Source organism: Aotus nancymaae, unplaced genomic scaffold (genome assembly GCF_030222135.1).
Source record: "Aotus nancymaae isolate 86718 unplaced genomic scaffold, 86718_ANA_hifiasm-v0.15.2.pri h1tg000032l_0, whole genome shotgun sequence".
In the NCBI taxonomy this organism is placed as follows: Eukaryota; Metazoa; Chordata; class Mammalia; order Primates; family Aotidae; genus Aotus; species Aotus nancymaae.
This window is the reverse complement of record NW_026988445.1, coordinates 18,078,874-18,099,280: the sequence shown is the minus strand read 5'-3', so window position 1 is coordinate 18,099,280 and position 20,407 is coordinate 18,078,874. Positions and strand designations below refer to the sequence as shown.

Here is a 20,407-nt window from a genome sequence, read left to right as displayed (position 1 = left end):
TGGGATAAATAAGGCTCCATTTCACATCTTGTTTAAAATCTCATGGGCTCTGCCAATGTTAAGCTGAAGACTTTTTTAAGAATATTGACTGCTTGAGTTTCTCAAGAGTTGTTTACAGAAAGGTTGTGCATTACTGGGATCTTACAGCTAATTCATTGACATAATTTAATTTTGGGGATTTGATTGTATTTAGGCTAAATCTGGAGTTAAAGTTTGTTTTCACACTTAGAAGATAGTTTTCTGGATGTCACTTAACTGATACTCCTTTGCTCCAAATATATTAAAGCACCAAGGACTACATAGGAATTGCTCAGTAGGTATTTGTCAAATGAATGAAACTGAATTGTCTCAGTGAATTTTTCCTGTTTAAAAAATACTCATAAAAGTATATAAATTTAGTCTAATTCTGCATTTTTTTCCCAAAGAAGAAACGAGTCATGTACCTCCCCTTCTCCCATCACTAGTTGGAAGAAGCACCTTAGCCTCAGATCCTCCAGCTAGGATGAGAAAGCAGGCCCCTGACCCCCAGTCTCTTCTCATGGTAATTGCTAGCTGGGTTTTCTTGCCATTTTCCATCTCATACTTATCTCAGTCCCTTGTCCTTTTTGAATTTTCTAGTGTTTTCTGATAATCATAGTTCTTCCTACTACCTTCAAAAAATTTATCTCTAGATTACACATCTGTATATTTTTTAAGATAGACTTAAAATCACTGTATGTATTTATGTGTATTTTAACCTAAGGGATTTTAACTCTCAAAAATTTATTTGCAATAATGCCAAACAGATTCACTGGATCTTAAGAGGCTTAATTTAGACCAGGACAGTTGTCCAGCAAATACTTGTGAATCATTCAGTAATTAAACTCTGTGGGAGTTGTTACTCAGAAAACTGATAGGGCTTACTCAAGCCAAGAAAATCTGTCAGGACTTTAGCAGAAATAGAGCCAGTGACTTTTGACCCCCGTCATCGAGTATTCAAACCACAAAGCCCTTCCAGTTCCCTAATTACTCGAGTCGTTGGACTTCAGGCTGAATTGGCCCTGGCATTTCACAAGCGCCAACCTCTAGAGGTTTGAAGTCTTTACTGTTACCAGACCTCAAAACTGGCTTTCCCACCCCCTTTCATTGAAGGGTAATCAAAATCTGTAGGCGTTAGAGTTTTGTGTACCTGACTTTATTTCACTGAAACTAACCTTGAAAAAATTCTATGCACAAAATCAGGGCAGCAAAGAAGTGAAAATGTAGATGTTAGCTGGGGTATAGAGGAAGATTTGTGTGTGTGTTAAACTTCCCCAACTGGAAAGTAAAAGAAAAGTCCCTGAAATTGAGGCTATGTGTTACAAACTCCTGCAAGCAGGGATTTCTATCTGTTTTGTTCACTGAGATGTCCCTGTGTGCCTACAACAGTATCCAGAACCTTAGAACCTTAGCTAATAATGTAAGAAGTCAACAAACATTTGCTGAATGAGTAATAAATGAATGAGTGAACCTTTCTTAGGTGGTAGAGAATTGGGCAAATTAATACATGTAAAGCACTTAAAATAGTTCCAAGCATGGAACTAACTTTTAGTTTTTATTATTTTATAATTCACTAGATATAGAGCCACTAGTATTTTGGATGACTTAATTTGCATTTTATTTTCCTGTCTTCAGTCCTAGAGATCTATTATGAGAAGCTAAGACTCTGAATGGTTAAGAAAGTGAGAGACTAAATTTATTAATTATTTCAGAAAATTATTCTTACTTTGATATTTAATAAAATATTTTGCTAATCACAAGCTGTCACCAGAATGTTCTGTTTGTGGATAAATAATGTTACTTGTAATCTTAGGACATGGATTTTCTAAATTTGTTATGAGTTATATTGACTCCACTTCTCTCACCCTCGCTACCCATGTCCACAAATTATGTTAATACCAAGAGCAGAAATGTCTGAAATAACCAGCTGGGTTCATGAGTGCAATTTGAAGCCACAGGACTTAGCAAAGTTAACTGGCCTCTACATGAATTGTGCCTGTAACCTTGGCTTCTTACACCACAGTTTGTGACCATTTAACTGGTCCAGACTCATCCACATCAGATTTAATTTCTTGTGTTCTTTCTTGTAATAAATCAAGCTGGATGCTGATTCCAAGATGTATTAAAAGTCTTCAGAAAGTTTACCACAGTTGCAAAAGAGCTTTAATCTTCGGAATGTCTCTGACTCTTGCATCAAAAAACTCACCAGACCAAGAGAATGATAAGAAATCAAACCATACTCTTGGAGTATTTTCTCTTCAGAAGTTAAGTCCTGCAAGTCTCTCTGCATCTGTCTGGCAGTCCATCCGCTTTTCCCAGGGCTGTTTTCCCCTGAGTGCTTTCCTTCTGCTTGCCCTGTTTCCTTCTGCAACTGATGGTTAAGCCATCGTGGAATGTCATCAGTGGGAAGAACTTCATAAATTAGCCTTAAACTTCACTTTGGCAGAGAAATTCTTCCTTCAAAGTAGGCATATAAAGTAGAGTTGCCTCAGTGCCTGGCACACAGTAACCTATTTATTTTTTAATGTATGTGTAACATTTTAGCTGCTCTGTTGGGAAGGGGTACCTGATGCCTCATGGAGGTATCATTAAGTACAACCGTGCCCCTAGGTTTCTGAGATGCTAATTAAAGGATACTGGTCTTATTCTAGTAATAGGCTTGACACCAAAGAGGTAATGATGTTATATTTGGGCTAAGCCTGCACCCCTTTCCTTGATAGTAGGTGGACTGATTGTAAGCTCCTGCCTTAAAGAGTTTGTGTACTTCCCTAAACCCTAGTTGGTGTTGCTAAGGACTCATGTAAATACTGGAACCACCTGCCTCACTAAGCACTGTGAGCACTTGGATCCTACTATTCCTGGGATCACCTAGGCATAATACTATAGAATATTTTGGAAGGATAAAGTGCTTATCTAGCTTTCCATGAGTAGCTGTTATTCCCAGACCCTAAGTAAGAGCATATACTTATACCACATCACAGAGATTGCTGCTTAGAGTAAGGGTTGGTATTGCCCAGTGTCAGAAATCTGAGATATTTATAACTTAATAATCCTGTTACCATCTTTACTTTATTACGAAGTCACTAAAAATCTGCATTCTTAGATTATTTTGTTTCTTCATTTGCAAAGTGTTGAGCATCTCTTAACTCATTTGTACAATTACTCTTGTTATTGGTAAAATATCACGATTATATGAAATGGTAAATCAGTGGCAAATCCTTGAAACATTAATTAAATGTAATACCTTCTTCTTGCCCATCTGAAATAAGAACAGTTCACTAGCATTCACTTTTTTACAGGAGGTGGGCAAGACCTTTCTTTCTTTTGTATTTTTGTGGTAAGGTGTGTAAGTTGCCCCTTCTCAGTTATTATTTATAATGCTTTTCTACATTAATTTTTTTCATGGGCAACTCTAGACACCTCTTAAAAATCAAGGCAAAATTCTAACCACTAGTGCAAACTCTCAAGTATAGAGTATATGAGGGGATATGTGTGTTTATGTACATGCATCTGTATGTATGAGTGCAAAATTAGGGCCATCTCCCTAAAGGAGGAAAAGCCAGCCTTCTGGGTGAAGGCAAAGAGCTTTCCAGGGATTAGGAACTGCAGAGTTTCTTGGGTAGGAACAAGTTGTCCTGTAGGAAGGGCAAGGTGCTGTCTAGATGGTAAGGAGCAGGTGATGAGGTCAGAGAGTTAGGAAGGGATCAGTCATGTCAGAGGAGTCTTTCTCAGCCCCCTTCTTAGTAACAGGAGAACCTATGATTGCTTTCTAATAGAATATGGATTTGCTTCTTTCTGGAGACCTGCCTTCTCCAGCTTCAGATGAGCTTCCTCTTCTCTGACTCTTACGAGCTTCTGAATCATACCCTGGCTATTCTCTTTCATGTATAGCCTGCTTTCCCCCAGCATTAGGTGCAGGACACTTTGTTTCATTTTACTGGGTTAAAAAATAATAATAATTTAACAAATGAACCCATATACATGGAAGCTAGCAGATATTATCTAATTCAGCTTTATCTCATTTGTCATCCAAGGGTGCTGTCAGATACTTATTTTCACTTCCTAGGTTTTTTCTTCTCAGTTTGTTTTTTGAGTTTTTGCCTCCCATTACATTTCTTTTTACTGTTATATAATAGTTGTACATATTTTGGGGGTACATGCAATATTTTGATACCTGCATATACAATGTGTAATGGTCACATCAGGTTAATTGGGATATCTACTACCACAAACACTTATCTTTGTGTTGAGAACATTTCAAATTTTTTTGCAGCTATTTTGAAAATACAATAAATTACTGTTGATTACAGTTTCCCTACTGTTCTGCTGAATATGGGAACTTACTCCTTCTATCTAAGTATATTTTTGCACTAAGTTAAAACTGGTCTTGTGAAATCCTGGTTTGTTTAAGGCTCTGAGACTAAACCTACGACTGTATATGCTATTTCTGTAGCATCTATATGCTTCTGCCATGAATTGGGTGAAGACTCACATTTTCACTCTCCTTGTCATAACAAGAGCTTATTCCTGTTTCACAGCTGGAATCAAGTGTTAGAAATTTAGTATAAATGACTATGAAAATCTGTCTAATACAGTATTTTTTAACTCACTGTTGTTGTAGTTGAAAACGCTAATAAGTTGGTCCTGTTGACATCACTGAAAACTGTCATTAGCTTTACATACCTAGAAAGAAGTTAGCCCCAGAAGATGTCATTTCTACAATTCCCTCAAATAGTACCGTCAGGTTTTGCCTGGCTGCATTTATTTGTGGTTTGCCATCCCTTTTCTTCTCCATTTACAGACTCTCTATAGGATTTCATTGACCAGTTAGAAAAAAAGCATAAACTAAATAATAAAACATTGCCTTTAAGAAGTTCAAGAAGTTACTTATTTCATGTTTGGCAAAATCTTATAACAAAAAAATGAATAATATTTCTGTTAATTGTTCAGAGATTTTCTTCAGTCTGTGAACCAAATTCAAGCATCCTGTTAATGGATAGTGTTCGTTTTTCTTATTTTATTCTCCTTCAAAGAGCTTTAGATTTTACCTTTCTTGATGAATCTTCTTCTTTCCACCCGCAATGGTTATTTTTTTCCTACAAAGTTCATTATGTGACCATGTTTAACTTAACTAGATTTGTGAAAACATTTTTTGGCCCATATTACAAAGCAAAAGAATATGCCTAGAAAGGGACAACAGTGGTTGGCATGTTATCAAGGTAACCAGCCTTAAAGTTTCCTTTAATTTGTGCTTTAAATATTCCTATATGTTATATATAGAATCAGACCTAACATCTTTGTTTAGGAGGAAAAGAAATTGGATAGGAATAAGTGTCCAATTTGCTGTTGCAGTCTGTGCAGCCAGGAAGCACTGACTAATGGGGCCCTGCCTGCCCCCTGTGTTTAATCGAGAGGGCTGGCCAACATGAAGCCACATTGGCAATCACTTAGGAAGTAGAAGGCACTGAACTCACCCTTTGGCCTTGACCAAAGTGAACTCCATCTTTTGTCAATCTGAGAATTCCTGTGTTAAGGGTATTTAATAAAGTACAGTGTGAACTGCTGTGTTTTGTATTCTGCAAATACATTGAACACAATAATGGGCGTATTTTTAAAAACTGATCCTCATTTTTCCGTGTCTTTTTATGGTACGTAAGAATCATATATATCAGTTTTGGGAGAAAAGAGCAAAGAATGTTATTGCCAAAGTTTTCACTGATTATTTACATGCATTTGAAATGCCACATTTTAAATATCTAGCAAACTTTTTAAAAACTTCTTATTTAAATGAGGTGGCTCATTGGGTCTGTATTATGATGTACTCATGTATGTTTCAAAACTTCACTCAGACAGTAAGATGATTTTTGTGTGTTTATAACTTTGACCATGGGAGTTTACGTAGGAGTTTTTTAGCATATGACTCCACAATTTAACTGGCCTGTAGAGAACTCTGAAAGAATGAACATTTCATTCCCACTTTTCCAGGCCTTTTATCGTGCTAAATCACAAGTCAGGGACCTAACAATGAAATCCTTTTTGTATCTGGGTTTAAAAGGTTTTAAAAGTTGAACTTAATGCTCTTTACAGTGGAATATGCACTGTAGGTGCCAAATAAATTTAAGAGTAAGGTTGTGGTCTTTCATATTGCAAGTATAAAGAGATTTACTATCTGAGATTGTCACATTCCAGCAGTGACATCATCAAGTTGTGTAAGGATTGTTTTATGTGTCAAAACTGAAGATCACAAACTTTGAGAGCACAGATCTATGCCTTCACTTACATAAGCTTACAGAGTGTCTATTATGTGGATTTATTGGCATGCGTTCATAGGAAAGAATTTTAATCACAATTTTAACCCATAATGTGATGTGTCAAAAAATGTATTATTTGGATCATTTGTTTATTTGTTAAACAAACGTGTATTGGGTACCTTCTTTGCTTGGCACACCATTAGAAACCAGGAAGCTGAAAGTCAGTGTGACACTGTCCGCCCTCATGAAGGTTATGACCTGATGCAGAAGTAAACCAACTATTAGAAGGCAGTACAACCACCAGTGTAATAGAAATAGGCCTGGGAAATAGGAAGTTTCTTTCAGATGAGGTGAGACCTACAGAGACAACTACATTTTCTGGGAGAAACCTGGAATGCAGGGGGCATTCTTGGCAGAAGGAACATCAAAAGTAAAGGTGTTGTTAAAGTGTTACTGCTCTGGGCTTCATTCCCCCTGCCAGATTTGTGATTTATAAAATTGCAAACGATTGGGTTTCTGGTTAGTAATCCAATGGAATTCTGTGTTTCTGAATTACATTTTAAACAGCCAGGGTTCAGTTAATTGGTTTGCATTACTGCCCACCAAAATGACAGTGTTCTGTATTTTTGTTGCAGAAATGCACGTTACTGTGGGATCACAGGATACAGGCTGAGGCGCGCCAGGGTGATAGCGTAGGACCTTTCAGCAAACCTGTACCCACTCTTGTGTTTTCCCTCCTAGCGCTTAAACTACAGAATTTCTTAAAGCATTGTGAGCTCTAATGTGCTATAATTTTAGGGGTTTAGAAAGAGGAACTGGATAAAGACAAAAAGGAGAGAGAGTACAAATTGAATTTTAAAATAAAAGAGATAAATATTTAGGCTTTTTTTTCCATGGGTCTTTTGGATGAAACCCATTTTGCTTTTTCTACACCAAATTTAGGAGCACTAACTTCCCAAGGAATGACTGTGCTTTTTTAAAACCATTCCTTCAAATTGAAAGATGAGTGAATTACCTTTTACCTCATTGCACTCCTGAGAGCAAGATGGGTCACAAGCAGCTGCACTGGAGCCACCCGTGAAAATTCGGCCAGGGTTCTCACTCTTGTCGAATCTGTTCAAACTGGCACAGTCTGATCCGGAAATATAGCCTCAATATGTGCCGCTGGTGTTTCCATCAGCATGTGAAGGATGTCGGTTTCATTAAGTTGGACTAAATGATCTTCCTTCAAAGGATTATCCAAGACATCTACCCAGAAAAACCATAGTTCTTTGTACATAAAATAAACATCTTTAAAAACAAAAAAAAGATGAGTAAATTGTATATATTTATATATTTTGTTTTAAAGAAAAATTTATTTGTAACTCTTCACTCTCTTGACCACAGCTACTGAGGAAAAGGCACATAGGAAATGACATCGTCACCATCGTCTTCCAGGAGCCTGGGGCACTTCCTTTTACTCCAAAAAGCATCCGATCTCACTTTCAGCATGTCTTTGTCATAGTCAAAGTGCATAATCCATGTACCGAAAATGTGTGTTACAGGTGAGTCAGTAATCTCTGATCTATCACTGTCCCAGGTTTATGTCAATAGTGCATCTTTTCCCAAAAAATCTTTGTTTTCCAATTATTATATTCAATTTTGTGATTTTCTAATTACTCAGACACTTTCTGTAAGAAATAATTGCCTTCTTCCCATTTTGCCCTCTTGAAAAAGTGAAATCCCTAGCACTTTAAAATGGTGGATTACACATTTCCTCTGTTTTTCTTTGAAAAACTTCAGCTTCTGCCAGAACCAATAGCTTAATTGGTATCTGCCTCTGAGTTGGGTGAAGTGGCTGTTTAAGTGCTTATCTAGGAGAAGTAAGTATTGTGGCAGTAAAATATTTCTTTTCATCAAAGACCTTGGAAACACTATTTGCTGGGCTGCTGAAACAAGGAGTTGACACTTGTTGGGCGACTTCAAAAGGCCATGTGTGTGTCTTAGAATCCCCAGACTGGCTCTGACAAGGCCTGCTTTTATGCTTAACCACTACTCCCAGACTCTGTCTTAAGAAATAACTGCAGCCGAATGATGGTGTCATGTGGGGTATTGGTAAAACAATGGGCCTTTGACCGGAGTTTAAAACCAGCTTTACCACTTGTTATAGGGCTTTGTGTGGATTACTTTATTTTTCTTAGCATTTGATTCCTCATCTTAAAATTGAAGATAATGATAATGATAGTACCTACTTCAATATGTGGTTATGACAAATAAATAGCTTAAATTATGTAAAACACCTAATACAGTTCCTGGCATTCATCCAAGGTTATTTTCATTTATCGTCTTGAAACAGTAGTTGCCAATTCAGCTGCCCACTGGGCCTAGTTCAGAGACATGAATATTCCTTGTAAGAGACTGAAGACTACAGCACTTGCCCACTAAAGGCAAAAGAGAAATTATTCTGAATGTGAAAAGTTGCCAGTTTACATCCCACCCTACAGATGCCTAAGCGATCTTAGAACAAAGTCTGAAAACCAACAGTTCTTACTCTGAATTTTGCTGCCTAGTCGCCTTGTTAAAAATAGCCCAAGTCTATGGCTCTACTATGCTGTGTTCTAATGCAGTACACCTGGCATCTCTATATTTTCCTCCAGAGTCATTCTAACACACATGTGGGTTTAGGACCACTGGCCTAAATGCTCAGAACTACTTTTTAAAAGTGATATTTGAAAGAATATAGTATCTACTCTGTACAAATGATATGTTTTGGTACAAACGTGGTGAGTTGGCCTTTTTTCCTGGGAGCCCACCCAGTGAATGGTAATTTTGAAGAATAAAATGAACCTTCCTAATGGATTGGGGAAACTTAAGCATAAGGCTTTATTGTATTATATTTGGCATTATTTTATGGGTGGCTATTTTTAGGTCAAATCAAGTATTTTAAATTCCTTTCTATCTTTATGCTTATATCATGAGGTAGTTCATTAACACAAAAAAAATTGTAAAGATAGGCAGTATCTAGTTACTGTATTTCTTTTAGGTTTTCTGGTTTTAATCAAATTACTGAGGCTATATGTTTTTGAAACCAGTACAGAGATCTCTTACATATAAACAAAGTACATTGTATTATCTTTTCTGTGATAAGGATAGCATATGCAAATCATTCAGAGATGGAGTCATTGGTTTTTAAGCAACCACGCTGTTATTACTAAATTAACTTTACTAATGAGATTCAAATGTTACATCAGTTCGAGTGCCTAACATTTTTGGAAGTGCTTCATCAGCTTCATTGATCTTGCTTAAAAATATCAGTAGTATTTCTTGAATAATCAATAATAATCTTCGGTAATCCTGTAGTCAGATGAATTCCATAACATTTCATGAAGCTATCCTTACTCCTATCACATGTAATATGGTTGGCATGCCCACATTTTCTAAAAACACCTCAGTGGTCTGTTTCATGTGATACTCTTCTAAATATTCCAATGGAGAAATAAATTTATTAAAATAATTTCCAGGGAAATGATATAGTCCAGCTCTATAGTTTTCTTAAATTTTGCTATGTCCTAACCCAGAGATGTATTTTAAAGAAGACTGGATGGTTCCCACACACTCTGGCAAGCTCCTGTGAAAGCTGTTTTTCTCCTGAGCTTCATGCGGGTGTTGAGTGGCAGCATATTCTTGCTGACAGGGACCCACAGTACCAATGCCAATTCATGGGCCTTACAGCTGTCAAAAAGGGCTGTGGGGTTGAGATCACCTCTTCTAATGAAACTTGTGCAGCCTGTCAGGTGTACCTGCCTGAGCAAAAGACCACACTCCCACCCTACAGAAGGAGTCAGGCCTCCCCCGTGAACGCAGCAGAATGCTCGAGCAGTCATGCTGAGTCCACTGGAACTAGGAGAAATTAGGCAACACCCCCGAAGCCCCATGAAACATCTCATTTTTAGCCTGAAAAATTTTAAAAAGCAGACATAACAAATTGCCCATTTCTTTATAAAAAGACTTGTTAATTTGTAGCCAGTGTTAACTGAGGGATTTATGTTTTTATGTACTGTCCAAGATACTTTGCAAAATGCTCAGTAACGGAATGAGAATAGGCTTGGTAGCTCACAGAGAATTAAAAGTGGAGAGATACCTACAGAAAATGATGTCTGCCGTTTCTTAGAAAATTTAATATGTAACATCTGACAAAAATTAGGTGACAGAGCTAAATCTATGAGAGTAATAGTGATAACAGCAACAATTTGGATAATAAAAGCTTTACATGCATTATTTTCTATCATCCTTACAGTGGGCTTTTTTTGGGTATGATACTATTTTACCTTCCATTTTACAGATGAGGCCAGTGAGGCACTGAAGGATTATGTGTTTAGCTCAGTCACTCAGGAGGTGGTAGAGCTGAATTCCCATTACCTGACTCCAGTTTGCTCCAACACCAGAAGGCCTTATTAAAACCCTTTCATGTGCATATTAAGGAATGCTTATCTTTCTATGTTTGCTTTTGCTGGAGGGGACTTAAATATCTAAATCATTAATAAATGCTGTCGAATCATTTGGGTAAAATAAGGAGCTGTGATCCAAGTTGTTGTTTCTACACATTGGGAATTACCAGAATCTGTCAAAAGAATATTTCTTCTGAACTTGACTCTACTTGAAATGTTAGGAATCATGTGAGCTTTTGTAACCAATCATCTCTAATTGATTCCCATACCCAGAATATCATAACAATCATGGAATAGTCATGCTTACGTTCTACTGCTTTTCTTGTACAACTTTGAGATGTACAAGAATACAGTTTATTAAACAAGAATATGGCATACATTGTAGAGAGAATCTCCAATTAGATGTTAGGGTCTATAATTTGATACAAAGAGTTTCCCTAATATATAATGGAGTCACTGTGTCTCTCTTTTTCACTATGTGACACCACAGTGGAGCACATTTAGATAGAAGAAACTTTCCCTGATATTGTAACTTAAGTGCATGCAAGGTGCAATCAGAGGTTGGCATGAGATCTGAAGAGTTAATGCAAAGAAGTAATACACTAGAGTGCCAGATGACTTTTGGCCACCTAAGCATTCCGTGGGTCAAATACTGCTAGAAATCTGTACTCATTGTTGGAAGAGAGAACTAAATTTAGGAGCAGTGATATATTGGCTTATACCCAGTATTTGCAGGGCAGGTTGCAGTGAACAGAGAGGCCCTTTGAGCTCATTGACAGTGAAGAGAAGAGAAGCCACAGGGTATGATTAGACTAATCACAAGTCCAAACAGGCAGCTTTGAGACCACTCTCCCAGAGTTAACATGGAGGATTAATTAATTCCCAGTCTTAAATGGCATCCTGAGGATGGTGGTGAGGGGAAAATGGGCCACACCTGATCCCTGGCAGCATCAACCTCTGTGATGTTTTTAAGGACCTTCCCTTCATATTAAGGACATAAGTCAAGTTCCCCCACACACATACCCTCTTGTGTAGTATATATACTACCATAAAGCACCACCAGGTACTATTCATGAGTTTGGTTTATCTGTCCCAAAGCAAAGCAGTCATTCCTTTCCCTTTCATCTCGGTGAAGGCCCCATCTAGCCAGCTGTCTGTCTTGCTGCCAAAGGTGATTAACTCTGCTGAAGAGGGTGCAGATTAAAGCACAAGACAGAGACACTGGAACCTATGATTTTTCTAAAGTCTAACCAACCACATTTCAGAAGAGGAGTTTGCATCTGACAGAACAAATTTGGATAAAATGTTTTTTGGATAAAATGTTTTTATTCCTTAATTTACCTTTTTTAGAATTTTCCACGATGATGAAAACAAAACAAAGATTGCTTCCTTTCTTTACCCCAACATAGAAAATATTAGCCTGGGCAGATATGGAATTAGTACAGATTCTTGGTCTGTGGTAGCTACTAAGTAATTGGAGTGTTCCCAGTGCTGCCTATGATAGAGGATCCATTCATTCACTTACTAGTCTTAATCCTTCCTTTGTTAATTCATTAGTCCACTCTATAATTTATCTTATTCGGAAGAGGGTGTGAGATAACTAAAGCAACTCTCTGATGTAGGGGAGCAGTATTGGTTTTAATAGATTAAGATGGTTATTAACACTATATTGACACTGTACATTTGATCTCTTCAATCCCTGAGATCTCTTAAAATATTGCTCCCATAAAACCTTCATTTAGATATTCAAAATGTGATCAAGTAAAGTGAGCATTTCCTTTAAAAAAAAAGTGACACTTAAATTTTGGGCCCTTGTAAGTATGATCACTCTGTCTCATGTCATTGAACCCCATGCAGCTAACTTGGGCTAAACCCACTTTGGTCGGAAGTGTTACTGTTTTTCCCAGTGATAACCAGTCCCACAGAGTTACAGAGTGCCAACCTGCTTATTCCACATGCTGTGGATCTGTTACCCCTTGTATTAGTTTGGTAGCACTGCCATACTAATATCACAGGCTAGGTGGCTTACACAGTAGACATTTATTTTCTCATAGTTCTAGAGGCTGCAAGTCTAAGATCAAGGTGTCAGCAAGGGTTGGTTTCTCCTGAGGCCTCTCCCCTTGACTTATGCAGATGGCCATCTTCTCCTTGTGTCTTCACATGGCTTCTTTCTGTATGCATACATCCCTGGTGTCTCTTTGTAAGCCCAAATTTTCTCCTCTTATAAGGACACCAGTCAGTTGGATCAGGGCCCACCCTAATGGCTTCACTTTAACTCAGTCACCTCCTTAAGGGTCCTATCTCCAGATAGTGTCACATTCCCAGGAACTATGGGTTATCTTGTCAACATGTGGATTTTGAGAGGGACAGAATTCAGCCCATTATACTTCCTGTCTACTAAGTTTAAAACATTTTGCTTAAACAACAACAAACAACCCTGGGTTCCAGAAACTAGGAGAACAAGTACCTGCAGAATAGACCAGTTAAGTTCAAAGTGTGTATGTATGCCAAATTCGAAAACGTAAATATTATGGTATCATAGCTCATCTCATTTTGTTTCTGTTTTTTCTTTCCTCAGTGTTGGAGTTTCTAGATCAAAAGATGTGCCACCATTTGGCCCACCGATTCCCAAAGGTGTAACTTTTCCAAAGTCAGCCGTCTTCCGGGACTTCCTTTTAGCCAAAGTAATCAATGCAGAAAATGCAGCCCATAAATCGGAAAAGTTTCGTGCGATGGCCACTCGAACAAGGCAAGAGTACTTGAAAGATCTGGCGGAGAACTTTGTCACAACTGCCACTGTGGATACTTCTGTGAAGTTCAGCTTCATTACACTAGGTGCAAAGAAAAAGGAGAAAGTCAAGCCAAGGAAGGATGCCCACTTGTTTAGCATTGGAGCCATCATGTGGCATGTGATAGCACGGGACTTCGGCCAGTCTGCTGACATCGAATGTCTTCTTGGGATTTCCAATGAGTTCATCATGTTGATTGAAAAGGATTCCAAGAATGTTGTATTTAACTGTTCCTGCAGGGATGTTATTGGGTGGACATCTGGATTAATGAGTATCAAAGTGTTTTATGAAAGAGGAGAATGTATCCTCCTGTCCTCAGTAGACAACTGTGCTGAAGACATAAGGGAAATTGTTCAGCGATTAGTAGTAAGTACACGTTTTCTATTTTCCCACCATCCTTGTTTTCAATTCCAGATTCAAAATAACTTTCACTTGGGAAATCCTACCATGATTATAGCAATTAGGGAATGCATTACTATTTCCTGCAGATACAGAGCTTAATTTTAAATGCTGGATCCTTTCGAGGAGTTGTTGAATACATGAATGGTGGAGAAGCAACCATCGTAAATTGATTGGAAAAGAAAAGTTAAGCCAACCTGCAAAAGAGAATATTGAGATGTGTTTTAATAGCGTTTGAAGGAAAGACAGAATTGTCTGGATAAAATGTCTGTTTATGAAGGCTGACATACATACCTTCCCATTGGGTAATTAACAACAGAATTGCTGTTGACTATATGAATGATGAGTCCTATTTGCCATTTCAGCTCTGTGCATATTTATATAGCAAGTATTTTTGTTTAATGTGCCAGATTAAATATATTATTAGTCTTAGAACTACAGTTTCTTAAGGAAGTTTTTCAGAATTACACATTAATTTAGAAAGGCTTTTTAAAAGTCAGACATAAAAAAGATTTTCATGTATGAGATTTTTAGGCAAAACCCTTATATTTTATCCATGGTGTTCAATTTCTGCTCCAAATTTTAACAAAGTAAGGTTTAGATTTTAGTTTGAGCATATAAAGTAAAGTAGTAAGAATAAATCAAACTATTTCCAGTTTTTATTTGTGATAATATAAGAAAAAAATGTGCTTTAACAATAGAATTTCTTGTGTGTAAATTTTCTCCCAAGAGGGATTTTTTTTTTAATTAGAAAAAGTTTAGTTCATTATGGATCATGAAAAAAAAGGAGAAATTATATCCATTTCTTGCCCCCTTTCCTCCCACCAAATATAAATCTCCCTTTTGTTATTAGATACCGTATATAAGAGAAGGTAAAATCAGGGCAGTTTCTGCTAGCCTTGGAAAAGTAATTTCGTTACTATTTACAGTAAAGGGCCTCAGTATGTTCAATAGTATTAATCAGGTATATGTGTGCAAGCCTAGATATGAATTTGGAGTGATTAAGTAAATGATTAGTTTTTATGCCTAAAGAATTGACTTGAGTTATACTGGTGAGTCTCTGGATGCATTGTGCTTTTGCTAATTGCAAATACTTCTTTTTAGCATATCCACCAAATCATCATAATCTCTGCTTCTGAAAATACAACACAAATACCACTTCACCAACCACCAAAATGTACTTTCCATGGATATTTACGTGGACTCTTATACATTTCCTATTCCATGGACCCAATCCTATTTTCCTAGAAAAGTGTATTGCTAGTGTGACCAGGATGCACAATGTTACAAATATATTTTAGAAATTATATTCTGTGTCTAGGATGACTAGCAACATGAGCTACTGGAAACAAACCAAAGCAAAGACTGTTGAAGGGATTAGATTGTAAGGGTCGGTACAGAGTGGTAGTAACAGAAATGGGAAGAAAGAGATGGATGCAGTCATGGTGAAGATGCTGGGAATGCCTGCCCATCTGGCAGATGGTTAACTCAATGTCCATTCTCAGGTGATGGAAAGTGGAACTAAAGGTGTCTCTCTTACAGGTAACAGGGCAGGAAAGGAATGAGAGTTTGTTCCCAGAGGGCAAGGCAGTGCTCATTTCACGGATGTACAACCCATGCAGTCACACAGGGACACGCTCTCAGAAGAGTTCGTGCTTGGTTGAATGCTCTGCTATTGCCCTTTTGAAATTCTTAATAATTTTTTAATAAAGAGCCCCTCGTTTTAATTTTTCATGGGGCCCCACAAATTATGTAGCCACTCCTGGCTAGGAGACTACAATTTTTGTGCGATAATTGGGTCCATGGAAGAAGTATGTGAGGAAGTCCAAGTAGCTGGAGAACACCTTCCTTCAGACTTTGGGGATGTTAGGAAGCAATAAACAGAGGGGATAAAGAAATAGCAAAAAGACAAAGTAAGGGAGGTGGCAGGTGATTGGAGGAAATGAGCCAAAGAGCCAGAGCTGGAGGACTCTGGAAAGACTCAGCCAATAACTCTTCAGTCTAATACATGGATGATAAATTTCACCTGACAATTGCATTGGTATTTGAGAGAAGGCTGAGTACATGTTATGTGTAGTCTTTTAATAGGATTGCTTAGAACAAAGTTGAAAAAGAAGTGAACGAAATTTATTTGTGTTGTGCATATTACAGAACTACTTCTTCAAGTTTTAAGTTAACTTCAGTTCATGACTTTAGAAATGTCAATATTCTGACTTCACCACTAACTAAATCAGCAGTCCCTTTCCACATTTTACTGAGTCCTGAACTGTCATACCTGTCTGGGAAAAGCTGATTGGCATGGTGTGCACTTGGGGTAACCATAGAAACATCAGACACAGGTGATACATGAAGCAACCCCAGTCCCACGGCTGTACTTACTGTCATGGGTCTTATTAAATAGGTATCTATGTATTCAGAGCATGTTTCATAGAAATGGAGCATTCATTAAATTGAAACTTTATACATTGCCTCTGGGCTTTTGGGAATAGGAGTATCATACCTCTCAACTTGAAATTTCCCACAAATAGATGATGTCATAGTCATCAAATGGTATTTAATGAGCCCATGTTTTTCTTTGATTGCATGTAAAGTGTCCTCAGTGAGTGCTTTTGAGGGCTGCATTTGTAGTGCTTTAATGTACCAAGTGGGATGCAAACCACCATTCTATCATATTCCTTTTCGTGGGACTGCTGTTGACTCTCACTCTTGGGTAAGATATATACACTGGGGCTTTCACTGCTTGGGGTTGCCTTCAGCCCCCAGGGGAGAGGCCCAGTGGAGGAGAGGCAGCCCATAGGCACAGAGGGTCTTTCTGCTGCCTGCCAGAGCACTATCCTACACACTTGCCTTGTGAACAGATAGCCAAGGAGTCTGGCTGGCCTGCCCTCACCGTGGATCTGAATGACTGTCACCACCCAGGCAAGCACAGGCAATTGTCTGTCATCAGGAGAGGGACCTTAGGGAGCAGAACAGGTTAGAGAACATAGAGAGTTTTCTTAAAGCTCTTTCTGCTATTGCCCTTCCTGAATCTAGGAGTGGGCTCTTGAGTGTTAGCTTTCAAGTGCCGTGGGGCATTTTTCTTTGTTTGGGATGAATAAATCGTCTAATGGTTTTTAGTGCTTGCTGATTGAAACTTTTAATGGCCTCCAAAGTCTTTACATGTTTTCCATTTCTATAATCCATCTGGAACACTGGGATTTGTATGTTTAAAAGCCAAGTCAGTAGGAGAATTATGTGAGCCCATCTGAAGCTCCCAAGCTCTGGGTCAGTGACATCTAAGAAAGCAGGACACCTGTATCAAGAAGAGATATGATTTAGCATGAAGAATGAAACCACTGTTGTACTTCTGTTATTTTATTTGCACTTGATGCTGATATTAATCGTGATAAGCTCTGAACTTAAATATGTCCTTTTCCTGTCACTTGGACAGTTTGAGGAAAAGGCAGAGAGAGATGGACTAGGCTGTGAGGGCCCAAGGGAGAGAGAGGGCTGGCATGGAGGCCTGTATGTGCGCCTTTGCTTCATAGAGCCCCATGGCAGCTTGGGATGCAAGAAGGGCATCTCTAAAAGTCTCCTTCCCTTTTAGATAGTGACGAGAGGCTGCGAGACTGTGGAAATGACCCTGAGGAGGAACGGACTGGGTCAGCTTGGATTCCATGTGAATTTTGAAGGAATTGTTGCAGATGTGGAACCTTTTGGCTTTGCCTGGAAGGCTGGCCTTCGCCAAGGGAGCCGCCTTGTGGAGATCTGCAAAGTAGCCGTGGCCACTCTCACCCATGAGCAGATGATCGACCTGCTCCGTACTTCTGTGACTGTGAAGGTGGTCATCATCCAGCCCCATGATGATGGCTCACCCCGAAGGTAAGGCGTGGGAGGCACACAAGTAATGGCACACTTCTCCTTTGCCTCTGTAGCAGGTGGCTGTCCTGACTGCTCCTTCAAGGTCCTCAGAAAATGCAGTCAGGTGCATCTTTGTACAGTGTTGTTGGGATGTCACTCATTTGTACAATGTTGGGATGTTATTCATTCGAGCAATTGAAAAAGAGCTTTAAAATATCTAATAAGTGATAGAAAGTAATTTTCTAAGCAATTTAATGGGACAAGCTGAGCTATTCTAAACTAAGGCGAAGAACACCTGCTTGGTTGCCCTGGACCAGTTAGACTTACATCTAAGAGGAGATACCCTGCATCACAGCTCAGCCTTGAGCACATTAAATACTTAATTATTCAGTTAGAATTCCCTTCCATAGCATGAAATAATTTATTATTAAAAAAAATATTTAATAGATCAATACTTGTAGATATAAAAGAAGATTGGAACAGCCAATGTACTCTGTGTGGTGAATACTCCATTCTACAAATTGAAGCTCGAGAGGTGTTGAACTGGTTCGGGGTATTGTCATAAACTGTCAGGAGAAATAGATGAAAAGAAATGGTGGACTTGGAAGGCTCAGAGGTGGATAGGTGGAGGGCTGAGATAAGAATGGGGTTAGAGAGCAATACTGTCCATTACTAATAGAAGGTAATCATGCCCAACATAAAGAGAATCTTAGACCAAAAGGAGAAAGAATGCTAATTAAGAAGGAGCCATTCATTCAGGCTGTGGCCCACTACTTGCGGTAATGCATGCCTGGTAGTAGTATCGAGAGCATCTTCTGTCTTCATTCCCAAATGGAGTTCCTGCAGGCAGCCTTAAGAGCTCTGGCTTTTGAGACAGAAAGTATGCCTGGAATCCAGTCATTTGCTGTGTGGCCTGGGGCAGCTTATACACTCTGTCTAAGCCTCACTTACTCTCTATAAGATGGGATTATTATATTGCCTACCTCCTATGATTTCTATGAATATTTAATAAAAATATGTAAAGCTCTTAGAACTTTCTAGCATAATTACTCCACATATTTTATTTTAAAAAATAAAATGTTAGGCTGGGCACTATGGCTCACGCCTAAAATCCCAGCACTTTGGAAGGTTGGGATGGGCAGATTGCTTGAGCCCAGGAGTTCAAGACCAGCCTGGGCAACATGGCAAAACCCCATCTCTGCAAAAGTTAGCCAGGTGTGGTGGTGTGCACTTACAGTCCCAGCTATTCAGGAGGGGAAGTTGGGAGGATCCCTTGAGTCTGGGAGGTTGAGACTACAGTGAGCTGAGATCATGCCATCACTCCAGCATGGGTTACAGAGTGAGACTGCATCTCAGATAATAATAATAAATAAGACTTTAGCATATTCATTTTAATTTGTTTCATATTAAAAAATAAATTCTTATTATCCAAAGGTAGTAGGATTATTGGGTCTACTTTCTGGACTTATGAACCTAGGTCGTGCTTTCTCCTTTCTCTGTCTCTTTTCTTCATCCGTTAAGCCAGCACTATCCATTAGCACTTTCTGCAGTGATCTGTATCTGTACTGTTCAGAGCAGTAGCCACAAACCACATGTGGCCACTTACATACATGAACTGTAGTGCAAGTTAGAAAACAAATTTTTCCTTTTAATTAATTTATATTTTAATTGGCCATGTGTTGCTTGTGGCTGCCGTATTGTATAGATCAGCTAAACCACAATCTTCTTTTAGGAAAAACAAACAAACAAAAAAATGCTTATACTGACTTCCTCTATGGTTAATGTGCAAAATCTTGCAAAAATCTCTCTTTATTAGTTATCTTACCATTTGCCTCCAGCCTCACTTTCTGTGTACTTGTTTCCTGTATTTGCCCAGTATGTTTATAAAATAAGGATTTAAGAAACTAAAATTTCTCGTTAGAGTATCAGTCCCATGTTAAGATGTTCTTTATTGCCTTGCCTGATTCTATCTGGTTGAATCTATCTGCTCTTTGAGAGTCCCGTGAATCACATGTACTACTATCAGTGCAAAGAAAATAAAGATAAAAAAAAATTTATTAAAAATGAGTCTTGGAAATACCAAAAGGCAAATCTTTTGGGCCTTAGAAACTAAAATATTGTATATATTTTTATAGTATATTTTCCAGCCATTTATTAGAAATTTTTTCATGCAGTAAGATTTCTGTCATCTTCCTTAGTAGAAATATAGATTTTTAATTTTTAGGATGAGAATCAGTCTTTTATCTGCCTTTGTATCAAGTCTTTTATCTGTCCTAGCAGCCGATTACTATAGAATTGGACAAAAATGCACATTCTTTGGGTTGAAAAATAACATTTCCTGACTATTTTAGTGTTGGTTTACTGTTGGTAAGAAATTTTTAAAGCCTTCAAGAGATCTGTTTAATAAAAATGGTAAAGGTGTCATTATATTTGGTATTTAGAAATATAATTTAGGAGAATAGAATTTTCTAAGAAATACTGAATTGTTTTTCAGCTAAAACAAACAACTACAATTTAAAAGTTCCAGTAGCTATTATCTTTTTATCCAAGGACATGTTTTTCCTCTAAGGAGTCAGTTATCTCCCTTGGTCTACACATAATTAATTCTTTGTTTTAAATGCGAATTCTCTTATTGGAACTAGGCAAGATATTTATTTAAAGATTTTGCCCTTGCTTCCTAGGA

At 38.1% G+C, this 20,407-nt stretch overlaps 1 protein-coding gene and 1 pseudogene across 7 annotated transcripts in view; both read left to right on the top strand.

The window, feature by feature from the left end:
- Positions 1-20,407, top strand: part of SIPA1L2 (signal induced proliferation associated 1 like 2) — a 240,857-nt gene that overhangs the window by 162,801 nt on the left and 57,649 nt on the right. For all 7 annotated transcript variants that reach the window (XR_010345113.1, XM_064383605.1, XM_064383603.1 and 4 more), the window contains 3 exons: positions 7,656-7,813; positions 13,275-13,851; positions 17,471-17,745. Coding sequence is in view for 6 of the 7 variants with exons in the window: in XM_064383605.1 (XP_064239675.1) it covers positions 7,656-7,813; positions 13,275-13,851; positions 17,471-17,745 (1,010 nt within the window). In the remaining variant the exon portion in view is untranslated. The remainder of the gene's footprint in view (positions 1-7,655; positions 7,814-13,274; positions 13,852-17,470; positions 17,746-20,407) is intronic.
- LOC110569550 (small ribosomal subunit protein uS14-like) lies at positions 7,315-7,485 on the top strand (annotated as a pseudogene).